This window comes from Lynx canadensis, chromosome E1, assembly GCF_007474595.2.
Source record: "Lynx canadensis isolate LIC74 chromosome E1, mLynCan4.pri.v2, whole genome shotgun sequence".
NCBI lineage: Eukaryota > Metazoa > Chordata > Mammalia > Carnivora > Felidae > Lynx > Lynx canadensis.
Genome location: NC_044316.2, coordinates 47,178,899 through 47,204,122, shown reverse-complemented (window position 1 = coordinate 47,204,122; position 25,224 = coordinate 47,178,899). Strand labels below are relative to the sequence as shown.

The 25,224-nt window shown below is 56.1% G+C and overlaps 1 protein-coding gene across 1 annotated transcript in view; it reads left to right on the top strand.

Annotated features, from left to right (window-relative positions):
• The first annotated feature begins 1,868 nt into the window (after positions 1-1,868).
• CACNG4 (calcium voltage-gated channel auxiliary subunit gamma 4) overlaps positions 1,869-25,224 on the top strand; it is a 57,337-nt gene continuing 33,981 nt past the window's right edge. Inside the window, exon 1 of the mRNA XM_030296886.1 lies at positions 1,869-2,088. Coding sequence (XP_030152746.1) covers positions 1,869-2,088 — 220 coding nt within the window. The remainder of the gene's footprint in view (positions 2,089-25,224) is intronic.

The window sequence follows — 25,224 nt, the reverse complement described above, 5'->3', positions numbered from 1 at the left end:
AGTGCCAGGAAAATGGAGGTGACAGCTCTTGTCCTCTGAGACTTTGGAGAGGCATGGACAGACACCCCAAAGGCAGGAGAAAGGGTCACAAATATGAATCAATGCAGCCAGTCTGGTCCTTGGGCTACACTATCTTGGGTCACATTCATATGCTCTATTTCCCCCAATCAGACTATCATTTTCCAGGGGACAAGAAACCTCTCACCCTGCAAACATTTCTTCAGCACTCACCATATATGTCAGACATGAGAAAGGCTTACAGTCTCACGGAAGAGAGACCAGCAATTCCAGGAAGAGGTCATTAATTTTCCTTGGGTAGTGGGGCCCAGGGAAGGTGTTAGTAAGGAGGTGAAATTGAAACTGCATCTTGCAAGAATAGCAACTTTGGGTATACCTCGTTGACTCTTCCTGAGGGGTCCAGGACAGCCATCAAGGATGCCAACGACACGAACTTCGGGGAGGGATGACTAAAAGGCACGCGGGACGTCCAGGTGCTGGTCTCTGAGGACCTCCTGGAGGGAAGAGTTTGGAACCGGGTTTTGAAGGAGAAAGAGCCTGGATTGGCTCCGAGGAGAAGGGAGTGTGTCCAGTTTGGGATCATGCCAGCAGCAAAGGCAATTAAGTGAAGCCAGCAGGGCTTGAGGCGGAAGCTGGCAATAAAGGGAGGTGAGGGAAAGCCAGTTAAGCTCGTGTACAGGGAAAGGCAAAAAGAAATAAAGGTACTCAAGGGGAAGCTAGAAGAAAGAGGGAAATGGCTGGGGGCTGGGTGTTTGAATCCGATCCAACTGGGGTGTTCCTGGACTCAAGGTAATAGAGCATCAGAAATGTAATCATGTTGGGGATCCCTCTCTTCAATCACGACATCATCACCCCTCTGCAAAACAGGGATCCTGCATTCTTCCCAAATGACCTCTGGCTGACACCTCTCTCTCCCCTCAACCCCAAAGTCTGGGTCCCCTGGAGGAGCTGGTGGGGGTAGGAGACACCCGGGTGAGGGAGGGAAGTGGCCGGAGGTTGGGGGGGGGGGGGGTTGCTGGCTTGGCCTGCAGTGTCTCTCAGCTGTGACCCACATCTGGGGCTTCTGGACATCTGACTTGGACACTCCCACTGCCAAATTGCGCCTACACAATCCATCACCAGGTAAAGGCACAGCTATGTACACCGGGGAAAGGGGGGCCATCACCCGCACAGTCACACTCCACAAATGCAAGAGTCCCCAGGGCCATCTAGGGGAAGGCTGGGTGTCCTGGGTTGAGTAAGCGAGGTGGCTGGCAACGCGGTTTCCCTTCCGTCCTCCCGGGGAACCCGTGCCTCGGCTTCCTTCGCTCTAATAATGTGAATGAACCCTGGGAGAGGAGGCGAGAGCGCGTGCGAGCGCGGAGAGGGGAGAGGAGTGGGGGAAGAGAAAATCCGAGCCGGGGGGTGGGGAGGGGGCGGAGAGGGGCAGAGAGGGGAGGCAAACCCGGGCGGGGGGCCGAGGCGCGAGGGGCGGCGCCGAGAGGAGCGGGGCGCGGGCCCGGAGCGCGGCGGCGGCGGGCGGCGGGCGGAGGCGCGGAGGGCGCGGGGCGGAGGCGCGGGCCGAGCCGGGAGGGCGGGCCGAGAGGGAGGAGCCCCCGGCCTCCGCCGCCAGCCCGCCCGGCGGCCCGCGCAGCCCTCACTCGCCGCCGCGCCTCGGAGTTTGAGCCCCGGCGGGGGCCCGAGCGCAGGCACGCCCGGGGCGCGGGGTCGGAGCGCGCAGCGCGGCGCCGCCCCCCGGCCCTCGGCCCCCCCACCCCAGCCCGGGCGCCCCCGGAGCGGCGCGCGGAGGGAGGAGGGCGGGCGGGCGCGGCGGGCCGGGCCGGCGGGCGGCGGACTATGAGGCGCCCACCATGGTGCGATGCGACCGCGGGCTGCAGATGCTGCTGACCACGGCCGGAGCCTTCGCCGCCTTCTCGCTCATGGCCATCGCCATCGGCACCGACTACTGGCTCTACTCCAGCGCGCACATCTGCAACGGCACCAACCTGACCATGGACGACGGGCCCGCGCCCCGCCGCGCCCGCGGCGACCTCACCCACTCGGGGCTGTGGCGGGTGTGCTGCATCGAAGGTACGTCCGGCCCGGGCACCCACCCACCCCCCAACACACAGACACACACACACACACACACACACACACACACACGCACACACGCACGCACACCCTGCCCGGGGTGCCGGCCGGGAAGGGGGTGGGCGCGGCACTGGCTCCGCGCGACACACAAAGGAGCCGGAGCGAACGGGCGGGTCCCCTCGCGGCCAGCTGTGCACCAGCTCGGGGTCCCTTCAACCGACCCCACAAACTCTCCACGCACACGCACACCCCCTCGCACGCAGGCACAATGAAACACGCCGAAACTCACACGCGCGCGCGTGCGGCCCGAGACCGGAGCGATCCCGAGGGGCCGCGCCGGAGCCCCCGGGGGAGGTGGAGGATGGCGTGGGGGCGGGAGGAGGCTGGGGTGGGGGGGGAGCCGACCGGAGAGGAGGGGAGGAGGAGGGGGAGGGGTTGCTTGGCAACCGGTGTCTGTGCGATTGCTATGGGAACTGGCCATCCTGGGGCGGGGCCGGCCGGGGGCGGGGAGCGCCGGGGCCGCTCCACGCTAGCTCCAGGCCCGGGCCGAGAGGTAGGGGTGGAGGCTGGGCTCCGAGCGGCTCGGTGCGAACCGGGTCGCCGGATCTTGACGCCGCCGAGACCCTGCTCCTCCGCCTACTCTTCTACGGGGCCCCGACCCGCTCCTCCCTGCTCGGTGGGGAGGGGAGGGGTGCGTCACCGAGGCCCCCCCCCCCCAACTAGGGGAGCAAGCCCTCGGCCCTGGTCCCTCGGCAGGGAGGCTGCGGGAGACCTCGGCCGGACACTGGAGGGTGCAGGGGCTACCAGAGGACCGAGACCTGCCTGGGAGGGGCGTGGCCACCCCGTCGGGGCAAGAGGGGCGGGGCGCTGCGCCCCTAGATGCGCGAGGAGGCCGAGTAGAAGGTGTTCTAAGGTGGGAATGCCTCCGGGGGCCGGGATTGGGTGTCCCGGGACAGTGGGGACCGCTCCCTCCGCGGGAGGGGGCCCGGACGCCTCCAATGGCGAAATGCGCCCGACTTCTGCGCCTCCCACCCGCCCCGCTGCGGGACTGGAACTAACAGGTGGCTGTGGAGGGGCGGTCTGGTCCCAGCCAGGTTGTGGACGGGTCTGCCGCTCGGGCTTGGCTTTCAGATCGGAGAAGGAGTGGGGGAAGTTGGCGGAGCGTTCCTTTCAGATATCCTTGGACAGAGTTTCCTCGTTCTTTCTCTGTAACCTTTTCCCGTGCGTTAACTCCGCCCCTCGGTTATTCGGGGAGTTCTCCCACACACCTAGCCTGCCTTACTGCAGCTACAGCCCCTGCAGATAGTTCAGCGGGGTTGGATCTTGGTGGAGGTTGGTAGGGAGGTTGGTAGAGATGGCCCTTTTCCTGGCCGCGTTTGGAGTCAGCTAAAAAGAGGCTTTGTAAAGCTGGGTCGGCTCGGCGAGGTTGAACTTGCTCCCTTTCCTTCCCCCTAGGCTGCACGCACAGGAATCCTGGCCCACCTCCGCCCCCCACATCCTCTCCCAAGCGAGGCTGCCTTGCCCTTTGCAATTGGAGTTTAATGCCAGGGCTAAGTGGTATCTTGGAGGAGCGGGCATGTGCGATCAATAGTTTGCCAAACACAGGCACACAAAGGATCGGTGGGCCCACGATCACACCTTCCTCTTTTCTTTTGAAAAACATCATTTTGGGCGTGCAGTTGTTCAGATCACGAACACCTACTCTTCTCATCTGGAGAATGTACCCACGTCACTACCTGCCACGGCACCTGAATTAGACACAGAACAGGGGCTGCAGAGCCCCCACGTTCTACCCCACAGGCTCTGCGTGGCGCAGTGAGCCATGTCACTGTCACCACCGGGATGCACACGTGGACCCCAGGCCTTCCAGTCTCCCGGCGGAGACTGGAACTAACTCACTCCTCCTCGGTGGCAAGCCCGGCCTCTGCAGAGTGGCTGGGATGCCTTCTTTATTAATTCCTCATCCTCATTAGGATTGATGCTTCACTTAGCATCTTGCCAGCTGCCTGGAGCGTTTGCACTCGGTATTCATCAAGAGAGCCCCAAGCTGATCTGGGCAGCTGGCTCCGCTGGCAGAGGGAGGGTGGGGAATTGCCATCTGGGGGACTTCACCGTAAGAACTGAGCTGCCTCTGTCCCTCCCCCCACCCCCCCCCAGCTCAGGGGTTCTGAGGGCCAAACCAGGCCACATCCAAAGGCTAGAACACCCTGGGACCAACCCAGGGCTAGGAGAGCAGGTTCAGGATTCCTTGTTGTGGCTGGCTTTATCGTGACAGTCCCTCGACCTGGGTGGAAGCCGCCAGCTTATCTCCTAAAAGCACAGTCACCTGACGTCTGCGATGCCTCCACCTGCCAGCCGGCCGGGGTCCAGGCAGCCCAGTAAGCCCAAGCCACTCCCCGGGGGCCTGGTCACCCCAGTGTTGGCTTTGTGTGTCAAATGCATGATTTCCACCTGTTCTCTAGCAAAGTACCCCAAAACTGTACGTGGGGAAAACAGTGCAAAGATCAAACCTCTGAGCTGAAACTGGAAATGCTGCAGCCGGCAAAGCCCTGGTTGTGACCGTGGGACTCCGAAGCTCTTGCTGGCAACTCACAAACAGCGGATTCAGTTTCCCGGTCGTTTCCCATAAATGGTGTTGCTGGGCCAGGAGAGCCCAGGCCTCTGTGTGTTTAAGGCATCCGTGCAGTCTGACAGCCTCAGCAGGGCCGACATCGCCCCAGCCTCTCTCTGCTCCCCCAGAGCCGGGTCTCACCCCTCTGCCCGTCTATCGGACAAGTCAGAATACTCGAGCGTGCCGAGCCTGTGCATGTTACCACATGGCACGTTCACAACAGCCCTGAGAGGGTGCTGTCTTCACCCCCATCTGCAGCCGAGGGTACAGAGGCTCAGAGAGGGCAAGGCACTTACCCAGAGATACCCAGGTAGGAGGCTGCTGGGCTAGATTTGAGCCTTTGTCTCACAACAAAGCTCTTCCCACCATGTCATCCTGCCCTTTCCCAAACAGCTTCTGGGTTGCCATTAAAAATAGAACCAAGTACTTGACTACCCAGTGGAGCCTAGCTCTGAGGTTGGGCTGCCAGCGGCATGAAGGCATTCAGAAGAGAAAATGTACAAGTGATGCCCAAATTGTATAACATACTCTCCTTTCCTTTCCTTTCCTTTCCTTTCCTTTCCTTTCCTTTCCTTTCCTTTCCTTTCCTTTCCCTTCCCTTCCCTTCCCTTCCCTTCCCTTCCCTTCCCTTCCCTTCCTTTCCCTTCCCTCTTCTCCTCTCCCCTCCCCTTTCCTCCCCTCTTCCCCTCTCCTCTCCCCTTCCCTCCGTTTCTCTCCTCTTCTCTCTTGTCTATTTCTGTCTCTGTCTCTTTCTCTTCTTCCACTACATTCTGGACTAGCCCATCCTCGTCACAATCAGCCTCCTGCTCCCACCCTTCCCAAGACCCCACCTCATTCTTCCTCTGTGTCTTTGGCGACACTCAGCCCCAGGCTGGTGGACATAGGAAAGGAGTAGTAAGTCTTTGCGGACTTTTCTGTCAAAAGTATCACCAAGCAGCATTTGTTCAAGCTCTAATGCGTGTTGCAATCAGGCAAGGTATAGAGTGGAAGCAAGAGTCATGGGGCACGTACTGTGTGCTGGGAACGAAAACCTCATGGAAACACGGGAGGGGAGGGGACTGGGCCCAGAGGGCAGCAGCGAATGTCAGCATGCCCAAGCCTCCCTGCCCCGTTAGCTCTGGGGTGTTCGCTGGGGCCGCTGGAGGCCAGGGTCCATGAGGGACCCAGACACCGCACTGCCGTCAGGAGGACTCTGGTCCTGGCAAAATTCAGCCTCAGCCCCGCCCCTCCCCTCCCCTCCCAAGCTCCCCAGAGATGAAGCTGCCCCCCCCACCCCAGACACCCACAGCTCTGTCAGAGCCTGAAGGTGGCAGCCTTGACACCAGGCTGACCCCCGTGCCTGCTTTGTGCCAGCTCTGTCCTGGGCACTGGCTGGGGAGAAGGTGCAGAGAGATTCTCGACCTTCTCCACCCTGAGGGCGAGAGTCCTATGTCCCAGTCATGTCCACCTCCCTCACCTGGGCAGCATCTCTCACACCAGTGTACCCAGACTGAATTCATAACACGGCACACGGAGAAAAAGAAACCATGAGTACTGCGCCCTGGGGCCAGGGGAGAGATGGGGCAGCCGGAGGGGACCACGGGGTGGGGGTGGGGGTGGGGGGGGGGGCCTCCTGCCTGCCGAGGCCCCGCCCAGTCCCCGCCCACTTGCCCAGCGGCCTGGGGGCGGGGCTTCCTCCTCCAGGGCCCTTGGAACCCTTTCAAGGCAGGTGCTGGCCTTAAACTCCCAACATAGGACCCTTCAGAGAGCTTTTGATTCAAATAGCACCCTTTCCACACCCACTGCGCTCCAGGCACCAGCCTGGGATGAACCCAGTGACTTGAGCAACATTGATTTCTTACAGTTCTGGAGGCTAGACGCCCAGGATCAAGGTGCCTGCCGGTTTGGTCCCGGATTGCAGGTGGTCCCCAACTACTCTGCCCTCAGGTCAGAGTGCTAGCTCTTGGGTCTCTCCTGATAAGGGTGCTAAATCCCATCATGAGGGTCCCACCCTCAAGACCTCAGCTAAACCTAGTCACTCACCGCCAGAGCCCCACCTCCAAATCCCACAGGGGCAGGGGCGGGGGGTGGGGGGTTAGAGCCTCAACACATGAATGTGGAGGGAAACATCAGCATTCCTGTCCCTGCTCCCTAACAGGTGCTCACTCTCTAGTCATACAGGCAGGAGTCCTGCAGTCCTTCTCTTGTCTACCTTCCCTTAATGCTCTGCTTCGTTCTTCACTGCTTCCTCTCTTCTTGTAAGAGAAAACCATATCCTTTTAACTAGACCCAGCTGACCTAGCGAGACGACTTTGGGGATCTTGGTGGTCTGATTCAATGGCCTCACCACAGAGCCAGCTTTGGAGAACCCCCGTGTGAGGGGCTTCAGCAAGGCTCAGTAGGAAACCAGCAACGCTTTAAAATAAGTCTCCCGGGGCGCCTGGGTGGCTCCATTCATTGATGCACTCATTCATTCATCCATTCATTTATTCCTTTGTTCCACACATGCTCACTGAACACCCGCTCCGTGTCAGATGTGTGAGGCTCTTGGCCACAGCCGCAGACGGGATAGACTCGGTCTCTGCGCTCCCGGAGCCAGCATTCCCATGAAGCTGACACTTTCGGGTACTAGGGAGGGTTAGGACGGAAACAGAGTGAGGGTGTGCTGAGAGAGGCTGGGGAGGGCTGCGGTCAGTCAAGGGGACAGGAAAGAGCTGTTGGAGGACTGCAGGAAGACCTTCCAGGGAGAGGAAAAGGCAAGCTGAGGCCCTGAGGCAGGAGACGCTGGGCAAGGCTCCATCACCGTGTGAGGGTGCGGGGGTGTGGGGGCTCAGGAGAGGCTTCGAGATCAGGACTAGGATCAGTGCTCTGGGGAGTTTCGGGGAGGACAGTAAAGTGATCTGATTTATGATTTTAGAAGATCCTCCAGCTGCACTTGGAGAGTGGGGATTCTGGAAGGCAGGGGAGGCCACCAGGAGACCAGTCTGGTCATGGTTGCGGAGAACCAGACTGGTGGCCTGGGGCCAAGTGGCGGGCGGCAGAGATGGGGACAAGTGGAGAGAATGATGGGGAGGAGGAGGTGAGGAATCCAGGATGCCGCCTGGGTGGTGCTGCGTCCGGAGGAAAGAGCAGGGTCGGGAAGGGAAACCGAGCACGTACCCCTCGGGGTTCCACATCTGGCACTGGCCAGCAGCGTGCCCACCTCCAAAAGGCATGCTGGAAAGTCACGAGGAGAGTAACTCGGGAGGACCACCATGAGTCATCACAGCCCCGAGGGTTCGGGCTCGGGTTCATCATCAGCTACCCCTCACCACGGGGGCGGGGTTTCTCAACCTCAGTACCCCGACATTTTGGGCTGGGTCGTTCTCTGTTGTGGGGGCCGTCCTGCGTGGTGTGGGATGTTTAACAACCTCTCTGGCTTCTGCCTACTAGAAGCACCACTCCCCCCCCCCCCCCTCCGCTCGCCACCAAGCTGTGACAACCACAAATACTTCCAGACGCTGCCGGATGTCCCCTGGGCATGTGTGGGGAGGGGGTGGGGGGAGAAGCAAAATCAACCCCCTGCAGAGAACCACTGCTCTAAGGAAGCGTCATTTCGGAGGGGGGAAGGGAGAGACCCAGTTCCTGGCAGCCGGTAGGAGTTCCACCCGTTTCTCTTTTCTTCGAGAAAACAAATGTGGAGGGAGCCTAACCCTCCTGGCAGGGTGAGCTGGCCTCTGCCTACGTGCTGCCCACTTCCCTTCTCTTCCTAAGATAACTAGCTGCAGGTGACCCACCTTACCTTGCCTGTGACACCCCAGCATGTGTCCACACTGGGGATGGGACTGCTCAGGTGCCCTGATCCTCACATGCTGGAAGCAAAGACGCAAAGGAAGCTCGAGGCGGGAGAGGCAAAGTGACTCCCCCAAGGTCACAAGGCGGCTGGCTCGTTCGTTCGTAACAGCCCCCGGAGCAGGAGAGGGTGTGGGGGCGGCCTGGTTAGGGCTTCGTTGGCACAGCTCACCGGCTCCGTCACAGTTAACCCACAAACACACACTCCAATAAAGACGCGTGTGCGCGGGCCAGATCCCCGGGGAACAGCTTCACCAAGAGAACAGACTGGCCCTAACCCCAGGGCCAGGCCCCCCGCAATTCTTGTGTTTCACCCCCCGTGGCGCTCCGGGAGGCGCTGCGAGAGAACATCTCTCCTGAGCTGCAAGTCAGGACATGATGCCAGATGAGAGACGTTCTTTTCCTCACGCATCAATTTCTCCGTATGAAAAACTTTTCAAAGCTGTGAAAATGACATCACGTGATTCTTCCCTGGTTAGTTCTTCTTCCTCCAACCAAAAAACAGAGAAAGGAAGAAAGGGACAAGATTAAAAAAAAAGAAAGAAAGAAAAAGCAAAGTAGGTGAGGCACTAGGACGGAAGTAGAAACAAGAGCAGGAAAATAAGGTGATGGTTGAGTCCGATTGAGCACACAAAGTGCCTGCTGCAAAGGCCGGCCGTGTTGCTGGACATGGGCCACATGCTTGTCTCTGAACTTCCTGGGGCCGGGACAGAGAGGAGAGCGTGACCAACTGTAAGGTGCCAGTGTGCACGTAATAAAGGAAATCACTGCTGAAGGGAAGCCAGATCGTCTCTGTTACAGAGGCCTGGGACAAATGAATTCCATGTATCCTCCTGTTGCATCCTAATAGACTCTGTTGAAAAGGCAGCGTGGGGTAGAGGCAGGAGGCCAGGTTTTGGGGAGAGAAGACTTGAGTTCAAATCCCAGCTTTCCCAGGTAGCTGTGCAGCTTTGGGCAGGTTACTTAACCTCTCTGAGTCGCTCATGTGTCTGGAAAATAAGATAATGAGACAGCAGATGTGAAAGTGGCCAGTGCACACGTACGGAGTAGGCGCTCCCCAAACACAATGCTCGTCAGGACAGCCCTGGGGAGGCTCGGGGCCTGCCCCTGGCCTCTGTATTCCACCAGGTTCCCGAGTGTAGGCCAGGAGCCAGATGAATGTAGCTGTCAACCTCCAGTAGGGGGCTGTGAGGAGGCCTGAAGGTCCTCCTTCACCTGGTAGCTGTACCTCTCGCTGGATGCTAGCCATCCCTGCACCTTTGCATTTCGAGGGCACTCCACGGTGTCAGGACAGGGCTGGGGTCCAGACCACCCTCTGAGGGAAGCTCCAGGGATTCTGCAAAGTAGACAGCACCTCCCCTGCATGACCCCAACTCAAAGACGGCAGACTGTGACTCCATACTTGGCCTCAAGTGGCCTTGGCATCAGGCCTCCTCCTGCCCTCCTGCTTCCCTGGGGCCGGGATGGGGCCTGGGAGCCGCCCTGCTGGGGTCCTGGGTCAAAAGAATCCTCTGATAGCTTCTGCTACCCTAAACATCAGGATCTCTCTGTCACCCCACTACTCTCCCCCACCCCCGACTTCTGTCCATCCTTCAAGCCAGCCTCCCCCAAGAAGCAAGCCCCAGCTCCCTCCTCGGGCTCTTTGAGCACGTATGCCCCCAGCCGCAGAGTTAGTGCACCGGCTCGTAAAGCTTCGGATTTTATAACTTGTTTTTCAATGTTTGTTTATTTCTGAGAGAGAGAGGGTGCAAGCTGGGGAGGAGCAGAGAGAGAGAGAGAGAGAGAGAGAGAGAGAGAGGCAGAGGATCCTAAGCAGTCTCTGCACGGTCAGCGCAGAGCCTGATGCAGGGCTCGAACCCACGAACCGTGAGATCATGACCTGAGCCGAAGTCAAACGCCCACCAACTGAGCCACCCAGGCGGCCCAGGCTTTGGATTTTAACTGCAGCCGCCCTCCCCCCTCCCCCACCTCGAAGGATTGCCGACCTGAAGCGAGGCCTGTCACACAACATCCACCCTCCTGTGCCTCTCACCACGCAGAGCCTACAGAGGTAGAGGTACTCCAGAGTGCTCTCCAGGTGTCCCTCCTCCTCCCAGGCCACCGTCCCGTCTCTGAGAGTGTGGAGTGGGCGTGGGGAATCTCTTGACTCAAGCCCAGCTCAGAGCCTGGGAGAAAACCGATTAACTACAGCTGCTCGGCCTCCCTGGCTCACCTGCCATCGTTCTTGCTCTCTGTCACCTCCTCGCCCCCCCGGGGAGAGACGCAGGGCTGGACGCCCATCCCAGCTCACCCTTCGGGCCCCCATTAGACCACACGGAAGTGGCAGCATCGGACGGCCAGCCCGAAGTCACACGGACCCGGGTTTGAGCCCAGCCTCTGCCTCTTGTCAGACAACCTCTAAACTAGAGTTCCTTCACGGTAAGACAGGGGCGTGGGCATATTAGCCCCTGGGATCGTTGCAAAGATCGCATGGGAAATCTTTCCAAGGGTTATGTGCAGAATTACCTTCAAGGTGCCTGGCATCTTGTAGATATTCAAGGCGGGATGGCCTTCTCCCTATCCCCATGCGTTCCGGACTTTGGAGATGTTCCCAGAAGAAAAAAGTTTGCAGCCGACTTGAGTGAGGCCCCGGGTCCACTCAGCGGCCCCCAGGGTCTGGGAGTAGGAGACGCTGGGCCTCCCTGGGGCTGTTCGGGCCAGTGGAGAGCACGGCGTGGTGCCATCATCTTGCAGAGGCAGAACCGCTCCGAGGGGCTGCTGTGAACCATGAAATCGGAACCGGGGGGATCTCAATTAGGAGTCGACATAGGGTCTGCCGTCAAGGTGGTCCCCGTGGTGAGGATGGCAGCCTCCCAGGCCGAGCGTCCCCCCTTCCCACCTCCTGGCAGGCAATGGGGCCACGGCCGTGAACTCCAGGGTGGCGGGATCCGGGCTGTGATGCAGGAGGACAGGCTTCTGGGCTGTGGGAACACCGGAATGAGAGTCAGGAGACCCGTGGCCTGATCCCAGCTCTGTCGCTGATCATCTGAGCCGTCTTCTGCTTGTCCCTTAACCTCCTAGAGCCTCACATCTGCTTGTCTGGCAAACGGGCAAACGATACCTATCCTTCCCTCCATCTTTTCTGCCTCCCCTTCCCTCCCTTCTTTCTCCTCCTTCCCTCTTGCCTGCCTCATCCCTCTGTCTGTTCCCCTCCCTCCCAGGGTCATGTGAAGAAGAGACTTGGGAAGGTGCTGTTAAGACACAGTGGCGGTTCCCACAGAGACACTGCAGAGGGGACAGGACTTCAGGCAGCCTTTCGTGGAAACATTATTGGCTTGGCCTCTTTTCACCCTGACAACCTTGGCTAGGAGCCACATGCAGGTGGCTGCTCACGTGTCAGATGTGCTGCTGGTGGCCAGTGTGGTCTCTCCACGACTCCTCTCCCACCCTCTCGGTGCTTAGCCTGCTTTGGATTCTGGGTCTCCCTCTCTCTCTCTCTCTGCCCCGCCTCCGCTCATGTTCTGTCTCTGTCTCAAAAATAAAATCAACATTAAAAAAATTAAAATCTGTAACCAGATGACATCCTTCCCCAGCTTGCCACCTTTCAACAGGCCCGCAACCCACTTGTGGTCAAGTCATGCTTATTCCCCGATGTCCGAACCCTGCAGATACGGCCCCACTGGCCTCTCTGACAGCCCCCATTGGGAGCTTCACTGTCCAGAAGAAAAGAGTGATGGAAGGTGATATCTGGACCAAGTCCACGTGATGGTTAATAGGACGGGGGCTGGCGAAGGTGGTCAAAGAGACGTGCATCCGAATCCTGCTCTACCCTGCATTCCCTGCGGCCTTGGGCAAATTCCCTAGCTTCTCAGAGCCTCAGTTTTCTCATCTGTAAAATGGGATACAATGATAGACACCCGCCCCAGGCAGCGGAGCCATTCCCCGAGACACAGAACCAAAGTGGAGGAGCCTAGGGGGACTGGAGACAGGAGAGCTGGACACGGAAGGACTGAGTGCACAGGGTGGGGGACCACCCCACTCTGCAGGGATGAGGCGGGGCGGGCCCGGAGACACAGATGTGGAAATCATCTGCTGGGTGGATGAAAACAGTTCCCCCTTGTGATGGGATGTCAGGCTGTCAATGTTGAACCTCGGTGCCTTCGGTTCCCCCACGGGACCCATGGCGCTGCGGCATTTGTATTTTCTGAACCTAAACTCGATAAAAAGCAGGCAACAGGTTTTCTGTTGTTGTCGAGGCTGTAAGACGTAACACAGGAGGTGTTAACAGAGATCCTGAAATTTCGGCACTCCTTGCTCGTTTGAGGAGTTGGTGGGGCAGGGGGGAGATCCAGACCGTTTAAAATCAAGACTGTCCTAGAAAAATCCAGACCCCAGTAACAGGTCATGTGCAAAGGATGTAAAATGACTGTTGTCACCAGGGTTGTATTCGAGGGCTGGGGACTTGGGGACTCGGAGCTCGTCTGTGTGTTCAGAGCTCTGCTGACACCCTCCTTGAATTCTTGATCACTCTTGAACAAGAGGGTCTGCATTTTTCGTTTTGCACCGGACCCCATACATGACACAGCCTCTCCCGAGTGTCCTTCTGCCCTGAGAAGAGGCTTTGATGAGAAAAACAGGACAGGGAAGCTGGTGCTGGAGGGTCCTGGGGTTGCGCTGAAATTGGCGGCTGGGGTGGGGAGCGGAGGTGGGTGCTGGAACCAGACCTCACCTGTTTCTTGTCGTTTTTTCTTCCAAGGGCCACCCCCAATGCTACTCAGAGCCAGAGGCTGCCTTAGAGGGCAGTATTCCTTAAAACTCCGTCACTGTTAAGCATTTATGGGGCATATGCTGAGTGCCTGGCTTCGTGCTCGCACTGTGGGTACAGAAAGCCCTTGGGGAATTTACCCTCTGGTTCCGGGGAACCCCACAGGAGGCAAGAGGGCGGCATCATACAGGGCAGGGTGTGGGGAGCATCAGACCACACCTGGATGTGGGGTCCTCCTCCTGGGGACTCTAACCAGACCTGTCTCATGGGGTCATCAGGAGGATCCAGAGAGGAAAATACACGCGGGGTTCCACACACATCTGCTTCACAATGGACTTGAAATACCCAGCAGCTGTTATAAGCGGCCTCTTGGAGAGGAAGGAGGGCATGGGGGTGGGGCAGAGGGTTCAAATCCCGGGGTGAGTGGGGTTTGAAGCCAGGCTCCGCCTCCTGCTAACTGTGGGGCCACCAGCCGGTCATTTCACAGTGTCTGTGAGCCTCAGTTGCTTTCTCTGCAAAATGGGGTGTTAGCAACACCTTCGGTGCAGATGTGCACACAGGAGCCGGGAGGAGCCAGGAATAAAGTGTGCAATGCCTGGTAGTGATTGGCATTTACTAACCCAGAGAATGCCCTGCACGTGGGGGCAACGGGAAGGGGTCCCCCCACCCCCACCAGCACCCGTGAGGATGGGTCTCAGAGGAAGAGAGTCTTTGCCGAGCCCCCACCCCAAAGCACAAGCAAGGAGAAGAACACGGATCCCTGAGGATTCCTCGGGGACATCTCAGGACACCCAGGCTCCCTTCCAGGGGCCAGACAGTCCGGCCAAGGCCGTGTCACCAGCTCATCTTTGCCACGCGATGGGGGGAGGCCGCCCCGCGCTCGCTTCCGGCCCTCGCTCTGAAAAGCCCCGATAACAAGCGCACATTGACGGCCGGGTTCCCCTGGGCGAGCGTGCTGTTCCCGGCTCGCATCTGAGCCCTCGCCCGAGACATTTTCTCGCTTCAGCAATTTGGCATGTCATACAAAGGGGCTCTGATTTTTCCTGATGTCCAACTCCTCTTGCATGAAAAATAGCTTTTGTTGTCTTTCTGCCCACGGATTCCTGCGTGTGAGGCAAGGCCAGATGCCTGGTGGGCGAAGAGTCCCGTTTGCTTAACCGCGTGCGGGGTCTCTGTCCTGCCACCTTGGCGGCCCCTTGTGGCCCGTGGCCCTGAGGTTCGGTCCCTCCGGGAGGTGTGCGTCCTGCCCCCTGGCCTGTCCTCCGCCTTCACATGGATCAGTTCCTCTTCCTACCTGGTGGCCGTGTCCCGGGGGTCTCTGTTTGGGTTGCAGCCACTCCCACTGTCCCCATAATCACCACACCCACCCGGCCAACCTGTGGGCCCCCTTCTCTGAGCATCCCACCAATCCCAAGCTTTTTGTTCTTCCTAGCCCCCAACCTTCCCTCCCTCCTTCTCCCTCCTCCCACCTCCCTCCCTCCCTCCCTCCCTCCCTCCCTCCCTCCCTTGCTTTCTGCCTCGTATTTCTATTTCTTCCCCTTTCCCTTTGCAGGGTGCCATTTTTTCCCCCACATTTATTTATTTTTGAGAGAGAGAAAGAGCACGAGTGGGGCAGGGGCAAAGGGAGAGGGAGACACAGAATCCGAAACAAGCTCCAGGCTCTGAGCTGTCAGCACAGAGCTCTATGCGGGGCTCCAAACCCACAACCCACAAACTCATGACCTGAGCTGAAGTCAGAGGCTTAACGGACTGAGCCACCCAGGTGCCCCAAGAGTGTGCCATATTTAAAGCACACAAACTCTCTCCCACTTTCTGTTCAAGGCAGACTTTTGAAAGTTCTTGAGGCATTTAGTAGATAAAAATGTTTTCTCTTAAGTCTGTGATTTTGGGGAGGTTTATTAAACATGGGGAGAATTCTATTAAGTAGCAAATTGAGTGAGTCAAAAACCCATAGATGTGGAACCTGGAAAGGTCATCTGGTACAATAGATGTGAGTAGGGCTCGGCTTATTCTAGGAGGCCAGAAAAAAGATATTGGAAGGAAACTCACCAGTATGTTAACGTAGTGGTCGTGGGAACTAGGCGTGATTTCTTTTGCCTCCTTCTATCTTTTTCAAATTTTCCGTTACGTTGCAGGGGGTGGCGGGGAACATAGAAACCTGATATTTAAATTTAAAAAGCACCGGGTCCAGTCTCCAGCCCTCAGACAGATGAATGGGTACGTGGGTTCATTCGGCATTGATGGTATTTGTTCTCTTTATTCTTCAGCTCATCCAGACACACACTCCCCGCCATCATGCCCAGTCACCTTTTGTCAGTGTTTTATCACAGGCCACCCCTGACTACTAACCAAATTGATTCCTGGACGAAAGCCTCTGTGAGCTGTCCATAGTTGAGATTTTGTTTCCCACAAGCACAATTTACACACTCGCTTTCCATTCCTAGAAATCCATCTCATACCATAAAAGTACCCAAACTGACCCCAAAAGTGAGCGAAAAGAAAATAAAAGCCAGATATATGCTTTGACAAACTTTTATCACATATGTAAAACTAAATACTTCATATAAAAAGCTGTGTCATGCAATGTTCCTTTGGGAGAATTTTTCTGCCTGAGTCAGGCTGGCTAAGGTTTTAAAAATCTGAATCCAGGGGCGCCTGGGTGGCTCAGTCGGTTAGGCGGCCAACTTCGGCTCAGGTCATGATCTCGCGCGGTCCGTGGGTTCGAGCCCCGCGTCGGGCTCTGTGCTGACAGCTCGGAGCCTGGAGCCTGTTTCCGATTCTGTGTCTCCCTCTCTCTGACCCTCCCCTGTTCATGCTCTGTCTCTCTCTGTCTCAAAAATAAATAAAACGTTAAAAAAAATAAAAAAAATAAAATAAAATAAAAATCTGAATCCAGTGACATTTGAACAGAATTTTCTTTTTTCTTTTCTTTTCTTTTCTTTTCTTTTCTTTTCTTTTCTTTTCTTTTCCTTTCCTTTCCTTTCCTTTCCTTTCCTTTCCTTTCCTTTCCTTTCTTTTCTTTTCTCCCCTCCCCTCCTCTCTCCTCCCCTCCCTCCTCTCCCCTTCTCTTCCCTTTTCCAAAAAAATCCCCCCATGGCAAGTTTAGACATGCTTCATTGCACCAAGAAGTCCTCAAAATGCTTTAAAATAAAGGGTTCTTCTGTCTCCAATATTTTCCACTGCCAGTTCCGTTCGTGTAAATTCTTTAGAAAAAGTCTTTGCGCGGCAAATACTGGAGGAAAGGCGATTCCCACTTTGACCTGTACACTACCACCTTGCTCTTTGGGGCAGTGAGTCAGTTGGCCCTTCAAATGCCAGGCGATGCCTGTCAGTGCCCAGGGGTCCCTGTGGCCAGATGCTCATCAGTGCTGTCTTTAGCCGTTGGCAGCGGGCTTAGCTAAGATCGCGGTGCAAGATGATGCCCAGAGGCAAACATGAGGTCCCAAGCCCAGTGGCCCAAGGCTGAGATGCCCAGTCTTAGACGGAACGATTATTCCTTGATCCTCATCAAAATCGCTGAGCCTCTGATAGTGATGTTTGTTCCTTCTCGCGCAGTCTTTCCTGGAGCTGAAAACAAAGCCCTCGTCTTCCGTCCTTAAAAGTCCTTTATGCTCTTGGAAGTGGTGTTTATGTCCAACCTCAATCCTCCCATCTCTGAAGGATCGGGAAGGAAATTCACCTGGTTCTGTTTGTTTCTTTGTTTTCTTTGTGGTTAAACCTGGTGGTTTTCTCTAGACCGTTTCTGGCTGTCAGTCAACAAGCCTTCATGGCATGGCTCCTGGTGCAGAGCGCTCTGGGAGGGGCTGGGGTCCAGAGACCCTCGGGAGACCCTCCCCACTTATCACAGGTTGCTGTGCTGCCCATAAAGTGTCAGGCCAGCATTTCCCTGCCCTGGGTGCCCTTGGGGCCCTCTCCTCTCACCTGCTTACCCACCCCACACTCTCCCTCCTACTTCTCTGCGTAGGATCCAAATTACGATTTTTTTTTTAAATAAGAGTGAACATCTAGTGAACACTTACTGTGTACCAGGCACTAAATGTATCCTTTTCAGAACTTTCCATATGTCATCTCATCTCATCATCATAACAGCTGTGGTTTAACACTATTTAAGTAGTTATTTAATGAGCCATTGGTTAATCAGGTATATTACAGAGAAAAAGAGAGAGCACGTGTACACAAACACTTACTTGGTGCTCACTATGTGCCAGGAACTGTCCCAAGCTCTTTAGAAATTAAAAAAAAAAATTTTTTTTTAAGTTTATTTATTTTAGAGAGAGAGTGAGGGAGAGGGTGTGGGTGGGGGAGGGGCAGAGAGAGAGACACACAGAATTTGAAGCAGGCTCCAGGCTCTGAGCTGTCAGCCCAGAGCTTGACACAGGATTCAGACTCACAAACCATGAGATCGTGACCTGAGCTGAGTTGGGACGCCTAACCGACTGAGTCACCCAGGCGCCCCTAGAAATTTTTTTTAAGTTTACTTATTTATTTTGAATGAGAGAGAAAGAGAAAGAGAGAGAATGAGTGGGGGAGGGGGGAGAGAGAGACAGAGAATCCCAAGCACAATCCCAATCCGGGCACTGTCAGCACAGAGCCCGACATGGAGCTCAGCCCCACGAACCACGGGGCTTGATCATGACCTGTGCCAAGATCAAGAGTCAGAGGCTTAACTGACCGAGCCACCCAGACGCCCCCAAGGCACTTTCTATACATTGACTTAGTTACTCCTCACTGTGATGTAGGTACTGTCACTGCTTGTACTGTATTGATGGGGAAACTGAGGTGTGGAGAAATTGAGTAAGCTGCCGTAGGCCCCAGAGCCAACAGGTGGTGAAAACAGAATTCAAAGTCGGGCGGTCTAGCTTCACATCCCATCCCCTTCATCGCGGAGCTGTGACAGCAGTAGCTGCGACTTCTGAGAACCTGTAATGTGTGGGCACTTTGTGGAGTCCGTCTCCTTATAGCACGCGTGCATGTAACACTTCCCTTGCGGGGGTGGAGAGACTAAGGCAGGCTCACCGGCCTGGACGCAGGCCAACATGTGCGCCCAGCTCTCTGCCTCCCCAAACTCGCTTCCAGCTCCTTCCACGGCCCCGTGTGAAAAACTGTCCCATGCCTGCCGCATGTCGAGGCAGAGAGCAGCCTCCGTCTTCCTGAGAGGAGGCGTCGGGTGGCTCTGTGTCCTGTAAATATCCCAACCTGTCCATAAGGAGCCTGAGGGCCTAGGGGCCAAAACCCAGGCTGCCGTGCCGCTGGTGGGGAGGAGGGCTGGATGTCGAGAGAGAGCAGGACCTGTCCCCCAGCTGCAGCTCGGTGGTTCCCAGATGCTGGCTGTGAGCCGGGCTGGCACGGCAGCCTTCTCGGAAGAGGTGGGCACAGCATCGTGACCAGAACGGTGCACGATGCCGGGCTCTGAGTCTGACTCATGCAGCCTGGAGAGGAAAGATTCTGCTGTCAGACCGGAGGTGGCTCTCAAGATCGGGTGCTCTCAGCAGAGAAGCTGAAAATCATTCTGCTCAAGACAGCTCCTCTAAGGAGACATTAACCATGCGCTTCAAACCCCCACAGCCCGCGTTTCGCAGGGGATAGCACCTGCCAGCCAACTTTCACACCCAGATTCCGATTGTTGGCATTCACGTGGCAACTGCTGGCTCACAAAAAGCGGAGAGAAAAACAGTGTTGATCAGACCGGAGGCTTCCATTCATATCAAGTTCAGATGCAGGCGAAACTAATCCAGGGCAATGGAAGTCAGCGACGTGCCTCCTCATGGTGGAGAATTGACTGGGGCAGGAGGGAGCAAGAGGGAGCCCCAGGCATGTGTGTGACCACGTTCTGTATCTTGATCTGGATGGAAGTTACACGAATGTAGACGCAGGTTCATCGAGCTGCGCTCAGGATCGGTCTCTGTGTATTATCCTCGATTAAAAAAACAGGGGCGCCTGGGTGGCTCCGTTGGTTAAGCAACCGACTTTGGCTCAGGCCGTGATCTCATGGTTCATGAGTTCGAGCCCCACATTGGGCTCTGCGCTGTCAGCACTAAGCCTGCTTCAGATCTTCTGTCCCCCCATCTCTCTGCCCCTCCCCCCCTTATAAGCAAATAAATAAATAAATAAATAAGCTTTAAAAAAAAAAAACAAATACAGGGGTGACAAAGAGCCCTCAGGTGGCCTGTCACCAGCCCTTACCTGCCACCATTGATCCCCACCTGCTGGCCTGTGTTTTCTTCAGGTCTAGTCAATCCAACAGACAAATACTCACTGGGAATCTGTGCACCTAGCCCCTGCTACGTTCTGGAGACTCAGTGATTCATTCATTTGTTCTTTCATTCAGCAATTATGTTTGCACCCAACCTTTCGGGAACACTGCTTGGGCCCCGCTGGACGAAAAAGATGTTCCCCTATCAGGGGCTTGCGTGATTCGGAGGTGACGAGGCCTCCCACTTGTGCATGCCTTCTGATCTAGAGTCTCTCATGGAACTCTCTCAACCCTGCAGAGACATGGGCTCTGTCAGCCTCAGAAGGCAGAGCAGGGGAGGCGGAGTTTGACTTGAACTTGCATTGTGCACCATTCGGTACGCGGTGCTGTACCCACCTCCTCTGAGAAGAGTCTGCGCCCACCCCAGGGTGCCCGACTCACCCCCACACAGGCCTCATCTTTACGGAGATGTTTCCCTGAGCCCAGCACACCTGCTGAGTAAGGGCTGGTCCCAAGGGTGGCAGAAGCTTGATATGTTTTGGGTGAGGAGGGTCTGGCCCAGGGGCCAAGAGTGACTTTGCTTCTCTGAAACCGTTCTCTCTCTCGGCCAGGCAACTGGGATTCTGAGAGATCACTTGTTGCCCTGCCTGGAGGACCAGTGCTTCTGGCCCTCATCCTGCCCCATGTGCCCCCGGTGCCCCACCAGTAGTATTTCCGAGTCTCTATTCAAATCCATCAACTACTTACTAAGAATTTATTTTTTTCCTCGCCGCCCCCCCATACTTACTGACAATTTAAAAACCAGACCCCAGACTGAGTGCTGGGCACTCAAAGATTATTCATTCATTCAGCAACGTTCGCTGAGTGCCTAGTACTCACCAAGCAGTGTTCTAGATGGTGGGCAAAGTTTCCTTCACAGCAGTGAGCAAAACAGCAATTCGCATAATGATTATATTGTCTCAGGGGACAATAAGCAAGAAAACTCAGGAGAGTGGCGGGGGGGGGGGAAGTTGAGTAGGCCTGCAAGAGGTGAGGAGGTGAGCTCTGCAGAGGTCTCGGGGACAGTCGTTTAGGGCAGAGGGGGCAGCAAGCATCACAGCCCTGTTCAAGCCTCTCTGAGGCCTGAGTGGCTAGAACAGGGAGCAGGCGATGTTGGTCAGAGAGGGGCCTGTGGCCACCAGTAAGGATTTGACCTTTTACCCAAGCACTGGAGAGCTTGGGGCAGCGGCTTTCACCCGGGTTCCAAGAGGATACTTCCGGCCACCACGAGGACTGCGCTTGGGTTGCTCCCAAAGTGGATAGGGCTCTGCTGGGATCCCTGGCATGATCTATCAATCCCAGAGGGGCCTGACCCCCATCAGTCTGAGGAAGTCAGGGAAGGCTTCCCAGAGGTGGTGCCATTGGCTGTGTGTTGCAGATCATGTAGGAGTCTGCAGTCGGGGGGACCTGACCATACAGAGGCACATTCACACGTTCATTTACTCCTCTGTTCATCCTTCAGCAGACATTTTATTGAGCACCTGAGTGAAAAAGAGAGTCCTGCCCGTTGCTAGGGGAAATTAGTGCCCAACAGGGAGGGGAGAGACAGAGAGGCAGCCAAATGCATTAGAATTCCTTGTGGAGGTGTGATGATCAATGCATATTCAGGGAGCTGTCACCACTCAGGATGGGGAGGGGAAGGCCCTCAGACACCTTGGGTGTGGTCGTAGGAGTCTTTCTAGACGATAGGTCATCTGAGCCCGTTTTGAAAGATGAACGTGAGTTCCTTCAGAACGTGAGAGGAAGAGGGTTCTAGACAGAGTACCAGCACAGGCACACAGGCATTCCCTAGTCACCGAGTGCCTACCGTGTCCCCGGTCCTGAGCTAGGCACGGGGGGTGCACAGAACACGGGGTGTTTTCTAGAATGCTGAGGAAATTTGGGACCACTGAAACAAAAGGCCCAATATGAGAGGAAACCCAGGAGCTGGGATCGGGGTGGGGGGTGGGGTGGAGAAAGGGCCGGAAGCTAGAGCCCCGCACACCATGTTCAGGACCCGGCATTTGGCCCTCCTGGCAAGAGTTGCCCATTAAGGCTTCCACTGGGGGTGGCGTCTAGATTCTGACTTGTGTTTTGAGAGCTCATGGTGGCTCTGCTACAGAGGATGGAGTGGACGGGGTATGGCTGGAGGCAGGGAGACCTGGTAGGAAAATACTGGAAAAGTCCAGACCAGGGTGATGGTCCCTGACTTAGGATGATGGGATGGAGCAGAGATCTCGCAGATGAGATCCCGCCCATCTCGGAGACAGACTGGATGTGGGGATGCAGAGGGGAACCCATCACGGCAGGGGGTGGGGTGCTGGGCGAACGATGTGTCACCAAGGAGGACAGCACCCCTGGGAGGAACAGCAGACTTTGTGAGCGGGGCCTCCGAGGACAGTTCCAGGCCGGAGCATGGGGACACGCGGGGAATAGCGAGGCCATTACAGGTTGGACGAGACCCTACCAAGGCTCTGGTGCCTTCGCTAATTTTTTCACCACTTGGTGATCCCCGTTTTGCAGATGGGGAAACCAGGGCACAGCGAGTTGAAGTAACTGTCACAAGTGGCAGGGCCTGTAAGCGACAGGGCTGGCATTGGGATTTGCACATAGGCAGTCGGGCTCTGGATGCTACGCTCCTGCCCTCCACACTGAGAGGCAACCCCCAGCCCCTGGATGCAGGTGAGAGCCGGGAACATCTCTGGGGGGGTGAGAGGAGCCACACGGGCTGATACCTTTCCTCAGCGAGATGTGGGTAGCTCTGCACCCCAAGATCCCGTAGGTGTGGCCTCAGCTATGTTCCCTGGTGAATTCGCACATGGCAGCTGGGCGCCCCCACCCTAGTCACGTCTCCGTCCTGAGCAGAGAGGACGTCGCTGCCCACTTACTGTCTAGAGACCCCTCGCTATCAACACTCTCGAGCTAAGCCCGGAACACGGAGACCAGCCACGCTACAATATGGGTGAGCCCTGAAAACATTATGTGAGGTCAAAGAAGCCAGCCACGAAAGCCACAGCCCCATACCCAAGTCCCACACACTGGGAGGCTTGAACACCAGAAATTCATCGCCTCGCAGTTCAGGGGGCTGGAGTCCAAGATCAAGGTGTCGGCCAGATTGGTTTGTCCCGACCACGTGAGGGAGAATCTGTTCCGTGGTCCCCCCCTGCCCGCCCCCCCCCCCCAGCTTCTGCTGGCAATCCGTGGTGTTCCTTGGCTTGTAGATCTCGGTCTTTATCTCCCTCATGGCCTGCTCCCTATGTGCACGTGCCTGTGTCGAAATTTCCCCTTCTTATAAAGACATGAGTCATATCAAATTGGGACCCACCCTAATGGTCTTCTTAACTAGATCTGCAACAGCTCTTTCCGAACAAGGTCACATTCTGAGGTTCTGGGGCGTTGGAACTTCAACATATGAATTTGGGGAAAGGGGGGGGGGACACAATTCAACTCTTAACGGGTTCATATTGTATCCTTCCATCTATACAAAATGTCTAACATATTCATGGAAACAGGAAGCAGATTAATGGTTTCCAGGGACTCAGAGGAGAGGCGGATGGACGTGACTGCTTAGTGGGTACGGAGTGAAGTTCTTCACTTGGGGTGATGACAATGTTCCAGAACTAGGAAGCAGGCTTAGAGAGACGAGCTAACTTGTCTGAGCTCAGAGAGCTACCAAGGGGGTAAAATGAGATTTGCCCCAAAGCTTGTGTTCTTTCCCTTACAGCTGGGCCCAAATGGAGGGTTCTCCTTGGGCAAGTTAACTAACTTCTCTGAGCCTCATTTTCTTTGTCTGCAACACGGAAGCAGTAGATCATCCTTATCCTCTACCCCTGTGAGAATTCAAGGAGATAATGCACGGAAGAGTTGCTGGCACATTCTAAGTGTCTAATAAATGGTCGTTGTTGTTACTCTACCAGTCAGGGTCCGCCCAGGAGAAACCAAAGCAACTCTGTGTCTTTCAGACGGAGGAAATTTAATAAAGCGAGTCGATTTCCCAGGTGATCAAAGAACTGGGAAGCCAAGCGGGAGAATCAGGAGGCATCCAGATGTGAGCAACAAGGGGAAACCCCTTCCACCCCTGCATGAAATGAAAACACACGGAGGTGGTTTTACCAGAGGCCAGCCCGTCCAGCAAGTGCTTGGCTCCTGGGGGAAACCGGGACCACAAAGGGAAGGACTTTCCAGAAGGAACCGGACCCCCAGAGGAGATCCAGTAGCCGCCACCAACAGTGTCCAAAGAAGAGAGAAAGAAGTACCCTGACTTCTTTCCTTGGACCTTCTCATGTTCCATCAGAGCCTCCTATTGGCCAAAACGACCCAGAAAACCATGGGCAAAGGAGCCTGGGAAGTGTAGTTCCCTGGGATGCAGCGGTCCTCTCAGCTGCCGGTGTAGCAGTGTTTACCGTTGGTCCACGTATGGCACCTGCCTGCTGCGTGGACGCGCCCCGGTCTGTGCATGCCACAAGTCTGCACCGAGGGAGAGGGCAGTGTTGCGGCCCATGATGCCTGCAGCCCAGCCCCTCCCGTTGCCATGGTGGAAGAACCACGTTGGAGCACAAGCATCAGGCCTCAGAGTGACTCGGTCGGTCTGCTCATCGGAGCCGTTGGACAGATGCGCCTTCCTCCTCCGCTGCCCTCAGCGCGGCAGAGGGTAGAGGAGCTGGGAAGAGAGAAAGCCCCGGAATCTGCAGCGCCCGTTTTTCTTTGAAGTGAGGAAGCAGCTTTTACTGTCTTCCTTAGAAATCCACGTCCGTCTTTAGGGACTTTGTGGCATCTGCCCCTCGAGCTCGCACGTAGCCTGGCCTCCTGCCACCTCCGTCACTCGTTTGGCTCTTGAATCTTGCCACTCAGCAGGAGAACTGCGCATGGTCCCTGCCGCTCTCCAGACAGTCCCGAGACATACAGGACATCACTGGGGGGAGCGCCTCCCTCAGGCCAGAAGGTTGCAGAAATTCGTTGGCGGAGGCTTCCCATTTCTGGTTCCATCATATGCAAGGCATCGAAGAGGCTGGAGAGTTGGATAAGAAGAGAGGAGGTCAAGGGCCTTTTACTCCCAGGGTCTTTAGCATCGGGGTGCGACGTGAGTCACATCGCTGGGTCCTTGGAAGAAGACGAGGCACGCAGGGAGAAGGTCCCGTGAAGCTGGAGGGAGAGACTGAGATGACAGAGCTACAAGTCAAGGTGTGCCGAGGATTGCAGGCCAATCTCCGAAAGCGAAGAGAAGGGCACGGAGCAGATTCTTCCCTTGCTCTTTCCGAGAAAGCAGAGCTCTATCGATACTTTGATTTGGGACCTCTGGCCTCCAGAACTATGAGAGAATCAATGCCCTTGGTTTTAAATCATCCTGTTTGTTGTGCTCTGTTACAGAGGGCCTCGGAAACGAAACAGGAAAACTCATTCAGCCTTGCCGCTAACCACCGAGTCAGCCAGCCTCCCGAAATGTTTCTCGCGTCACGCTCCAAGAGTGGGTAACCTGAAATAAAAGAAATGTGACTTTGTTAGCAGCTGTGTGTCGAGAGCTCACTCTGTAGGCTAAGCATGAAGACGCATCATCTCATTGAGCCCTCCCACCCCACCAACCCTATGACGTCGGCACCGTTAACTGTCCTCGTTTACAACTGGGGAAACTGACTCTCAGAGAGCTGAAATAATTTTCCAAGGCAACATGAATATTTTTATTTCTTTCTGGGTCAATGGCTATTTTCAAGACCAGACAGAGCTACTGAAAGCTACATGGACTTGTTTAGACGAGAAATG